General features: G+C 33.8%; 1 protein-coding gene across 3 annotated transcripts; it reads right to left on the bottom strand.

Moving 5' to 3' along the window:
- Window positions 1-1,057: 1,057 nt before the first annotated feature.
- LOC123223011 (protein JASON-like) lies at window positions 1,058-4,644 on the bottom strand. 3 transcript variants are annotated; one of them, XM_044646060.1, is made up of 7 exons: window positions 4,360-4,644; window positions 4,225-4,273; window positions 4,066-4,139; window positions 2,856-3,094; window positions 1,685-2,483; window positions 1,526-1,608; window positions 1,058-1,416 (listed from the first exon to the last, which is right to left on the bottom strand). In XM_044646060.1, exons 1-7 carry the CDS (start codon window positions 4,495-4,497, stop codon window positions 1,308-1,310), a joined length of 1,491 nt encoding a protein of 496 aa, XP_044501995.1. In that variant the 5' UTR covers window positions 4,498-4,644; the 3' UTR covers window positions 1,058-1,307. The 3 variants fall into 3 exon arrangements, with proteins under 3 accessions (XP_044501995.1, XP_044501997.1, XP_044501996.1); XM_044646062.1 differs by having other exon boundaries at window positions 4,066-4,130; XM_044646061.1 differs by having other exon boundaries at window positions 4,225-4,270.
- Between the last annotated feature and the right edge of the window lie 308 nt (window positions 4,645-4,952).

The raw sequence follows: 4,952 nt of genomic DNA, 5'->3' as shown, positions 1-4,952 counted from the left end.
ACAAAAATTTAGAGAGAGATCCGGATAAACTATCATAAATATATATTGGATTTATAAATATAAAGATTAAAATTTATATTACATAAAATTAATTGACTTATATTAAGGTTCAATTACATACTTATATACCACTTATTTTATTCAAGTTTATTATATATGAAACTTATTTCTTTCTTTTTTTTATTTGAGTCTCTAATACCCCTATTTAAGTGCAATCATTTAAGTTATTAGACTTGTCTTTTGGTTTAACCAATTTTTAACTAGGTGTGTTGTTACTTGTATCTAGAAACACTTAGATTATTAAACTCACTGTTTGACTCGTGCTCTAATCCCATGTCAAAAATATATAATAAGGTTAAATGTGTGAAAATTGAAACTTATATTACACAAAACTAATTGATTTGTGTTAAAATTCAATTCATACACTTATATACCACTGATCTTACTCAAGTTTATTAGATGTGAAATTCTTTTTCTTTTTTTGTTCATTTGAGTCTCCAACAAGTGTGTAGATTAAACTTTAATATAAGTCAATTGGTTTTGTATAATATATATTTCAATATTCACACTTCTAAATCTAATATATATTTTCAATATGAAATCATAACACAAGCCAAAATGCGGGTTTAACAACCTAAGTGTCCTAAATACAAGTGACAATACATTCAACGAAAAATCAATTGAGTCAAAAGACAAGTCTAATACTCTAAGTGGTTGAAAAAAACAGAAGTGTTGGAGACTCAAATAAAAAAGAAAGAAAAAGAATCTTATATCTAATAAACTTGAATAATATAAGTAATATATAAATATATGAATTAGACTTTAACACAAACCAATTAGTTTTTGTATAATATGAATTTCAATTTTTACTATTATAAACTCAATATATATTTTTAACAAAAACAAAGGAATACTAGCGGCAAAATAATTGAATTCAGATTGAAAACTATCAATTAAGACAACAACTGAAAAAAATCATGTTCCCGTCAATTAACACATGTTGATGATTGCCTCTTCAAGTATATTAACAATTTAGATGATATTTTTGAAAAATAGATTAAAATGATAGAATGAGCAATGCTCATTTAATCTTGAGCTTATCACAGTTCATATTCATTCAATTTCAGCCTTCAAAAACAAGCCAGTCGTAACAGCAGCGTTGGCTGATATGTACTATTCCCGATGTACATCGCATCAGGATGCCTACAAGTAGTATATCCAGAAACAGCTCGGTTCACAAAACTCTTTTGTATTGACAGATCAATGCCAAACTCGAGCGGGACATTGGAAATGGAAAAAAAAGGAAATCAGTATGAAACAGCCGACTTGGAAAGTGGGGATGGCCGCAACTGTGAAAGAGCAGTATCACTTTCTTCGTTCTCATCCAAAACCGTCGGTCTCTGATTTATATTCTTTCTGCAAATCAGAAATCTAAACGATCAGAAGGCGCATTTTAAACCCACGTTGACAACCTCTTAACTGAAAAACAAAATAGAAACAGAGATCAAACACTTTGATCCCACACCTTTGAGAGATGAAACTCTCTTCAGACAACGCCTTTTCTAACCTCTCCTCAAATGGTGTTGCATGCCAACTAACTTTCTGATCCTGCAAAGAAGACCGGCAGTTTGAGTGAAACGATTCCATGAGTGAAGCTAAAAAAGAAAAAGCTGACAACAGATACCTCCTTGTATTTATTAGTTGAATTTGGAATGCCATTTCCATCCCACCACCTTGGCTGAACTTGAGGAGTCTCCTCATTCCAGTGAGCAGCAACCATCCCAATGATAGGCCTATCCGATGGTGTTCCACGAAAATAACGGTTTTGAATGGCGACTCCAAGATTTTTATTGTCCTTTTTAAGAGAGGATGAGGGTGGCTTCAGCCAAGCAGACAAGCTTGCTTCCACCTTCAACTCTATGCCTATAGAAGTTTCTTGTGTCCCCTGGTTTGGGATAGGGGTAAAATCTTCCGACTGTTCAAGCGATTCTCTCAACTGACCTGATAGTTGATGAGAGTCAGAATCAGCTGTCTTCAGTGCCTTCCACTGAGAAGCATTCTCCACTGGGTTTGAAACTGAGTATACGTACTGAGAACGGATCCGAGCCTTCCCATTAGCTAAACTTTTAAGACTTGTAGGAAATACAGTCCCAGGTGTTTGCATATCATCAGACACCTTTAATGGGGTTGGATTTGGTGAAGGCTTTGACACACTCTCATTGCCTGTAGATTCATGTTTGGAATTTTGGCTAAAATACCCAGACGAAGACCCTTTAGAGGAAGATACGTCAATATCACATTCAAAACGAACAGATTTGTTATTGTCCTGGACATTTGTGCCTGAAACCCAGGGTGAAAGAGATGTTGTAATGTTTTCATTCTGAGTGGCATGTGCCCTCTCTGCCAAACTAGCACTTCCTGCACCACTTCCTTCATTAGAGATGATAGAGATCCTATCGGAGTTTTGTACATCTGATATACAGCTACAGAAAGGAAAAAACATTGGACGTGTCAATTAGCAATAGAATTTTCAGAAATGAATTATATGGTACAATTTAAAAGTGAACATGGACGGGCAAGCATTTATACTTCTAAGAAAACATTATACCAAAGACATAAAAGGATCCAGAATGTTTCAACCAGCTAAAACCAACAGAATGAAAACTAGTGGATTGGATTTAAAAAAAAAACAGTTCTATTTAGGCAATGAAAAGTAACATTGTTGTGGAGTGTTAAGATACTGTGAACTTCTTTCTATTTCACAGGTGCTAAAGGTGTTCACAGAAAACCTTGTAGTTGTATTAACTTGTATACATTAACTGGTTATTAACAATTTTTTAAATTATAAGTCCAACCTGCTTGGTGAAGAAGCTGATTCCATTCCCCACCCTTCAAAAAGTTTTGTGGGAATAGGGCGCTGATCAGATTGTCTGTCCAGCTGAAGTGTCTTGATGGATGTATTAGGAAGCCATGAATGGAACTTTGAGGGTTCTGAATCTTTATCATGAGAAGCTGAACCTCTAAATTTCTCTGATGCTTTCCTGATTTCAGCTGGAGTCTCAGGTAAAGTACCACAAGCTTTAAGAAACTTGGCCTGCAAAAAATTTAGAAGGTCTTCTAATCCATCAAGGACAACAGAAAATCTTTCTTAGACTGAGAAATTTGAATAAAATTAACGATATAAGAGCCACTTTTCTCTTTTTATCCATCATTCCTCTAAATCCTAGCTTGGCTTGAAACAACATCCAATATGATATAACCCTTGTTACAACTGTTACAAGTATAAGTACACACAACGCAGGAAGAGCCAGCTTAAATTTGTGGAATTTTCTCGAATGAATACGCTGCTTCATATGCAGCAAATGTAATAATAAAAATAATAGTAACCCTCATAACAATGGAGCTAAAATATAGCACCCCCTATGTTGCAAATAAAACCATAAGGTCAAGCCCTTTTTTTTTCAAATTAAAAAAAAAAAAAGAAAGAATCAACCTTAAATTTCTTTGAAACCAAAATGCAAGACAAAAATTTTCTGTAAGGGTGGGTAATGGCATCATAATAGATTGCAACCGTAACCTACTCAGCACACAATGCAAGACTTTCAGCTGATCTAGCTCATTTTAGCCCAGATTGGGCTAAAATCTCCCATTTAAACTAATTTGTGTCACCTCATTATCAATTTTTCCAGTCACCGATTGTCAGATAAAACAAAATTTTCCTGGCACTACAAAAAGTACATTTAAATATTAAAATTACTTTCGCAGTAGTTTCATAATTTGGCGGCAATGCTTTTAAAACACTAACAAAGAAGAAGAAAAGAGAAAAAATGCATTTTGAAATACTGTTTCCCTTCATAATTGTCTGAAGTACTCTCACAAAAGTTGTTTTTACTCAAAAGCGCTCAACATTAAATCCTACAAAGACACTGCTAAACACAACATAAACAATCCATGCCTTCTTTCAAAGGATACACCTTAGCTTCCACACGCAAAAGTAACATAATTATTAACTTAAAAAAATTTAACAAACAACAATAAGAGACACAGCACCACCAAAACACACACCTCATCCGTTAGCCCCTTCTCTATATGGGGAGATCCAACACGCTGATATCCCTGATTCCGTGAATCTTCTTTCTCTTCAAAGCACGCATTAACAAATTTCAAGAAACCACAATGAAATGCAAACAAAACAAGAATCGAAAATAAAAAACAATCACGCACCTTCGGATAAAAATAGAGCGGACAAACGATTCTTCGAAACCACTGCCTTCTGATAAGAACAAACAAATGCTCATCAATCATATTCATTTGTTCCTATAAAGTTCTAAATTCAGAAAAAAAAAAAAAAAAGCTTACAGTGTATGTAGGGATGGTAGAATGAGGGATACGAGAACGATCGTCTTTAATGCGAAAGCAACCAAAAAGACAGCCCATGGCTCTAGACACGGATGTGCAAATGCTAAGAATTTGACGATTTAACTGTTCAAATATCATATCATGTTATAGGTTCAATTTTCGATCTTGTTTTCAGTGTCAATAATGAAACCCTATCTTTCTTCGAAGGTTTTAATTTTAATCGATCGTATAAGGGTGGGAAGAGAGTTTTTGCGTCGTTTTAAAATTTGAACGAACTGAGAGAGGGAAAAGAAACGCCTCGAATCCAAAATTAAAACGAGACTAAATTATATTTTTCCCACCCAAGGGTTTACCCAAAAACCCTTTTACACCAGTTAATGTTATACATCACACTTTTTCACCCAAAATCAAACCTGGTTAAAAAATGAATATTGCGAGGCTAAAATAGTAATTTTATTATCTAAAAAATTTGAACAAAATAAAATGACAACCGTATTATATATCTTACATTAATATTTTAAAAATGATAGTTTAATATCTTTACAAATTTTGACACTTGTAATTTAATATTATGAAACGTTTGAAAACTTTAG

This window comes from Mangifera indica, chromosome 8 (genome assembly GCF_011075055.1).
Source record: "Mangifera indica cultivar Alphonso chromosome 8, CATAS_Mindica_2.1, whole genome shotgun sequence".
NCBI lineage: Eukaryota > Viridiplantae > Streptophyta > Magnoliopsida > Sapindales > Anacardiaceae > Mangifera > Mangifera indica.
This window is presented reverse-complemented; position numbering and strand designations above follow the sequence as displayed.

Excerpts from the sequence above, each read along its gene's own strand:
- LOC123223011 (XM_044646060.1), bottom strand. The coding sequence starts at position 4,497 with ATGATATTTGAACAGTTAAATCGTCAAATTCTTAGCATTTGCACATCC. Across the intron at positions 4,274-4,359 it reads CTACCATCCCTACATACACT|AAGGCAGTGGTTTCGAAGAA; the intron begins GTAAGCTTTTTT and ends TGTTCTTATCAG. Across the intron at positions 3,095-4,065 it reads AGAAGGGGCTAACGGATGAG|GCCAAGTTTCTTAAAGCTTG; the intron begins GTGTGTGTTTTG and ends AATTTTTTGCAG.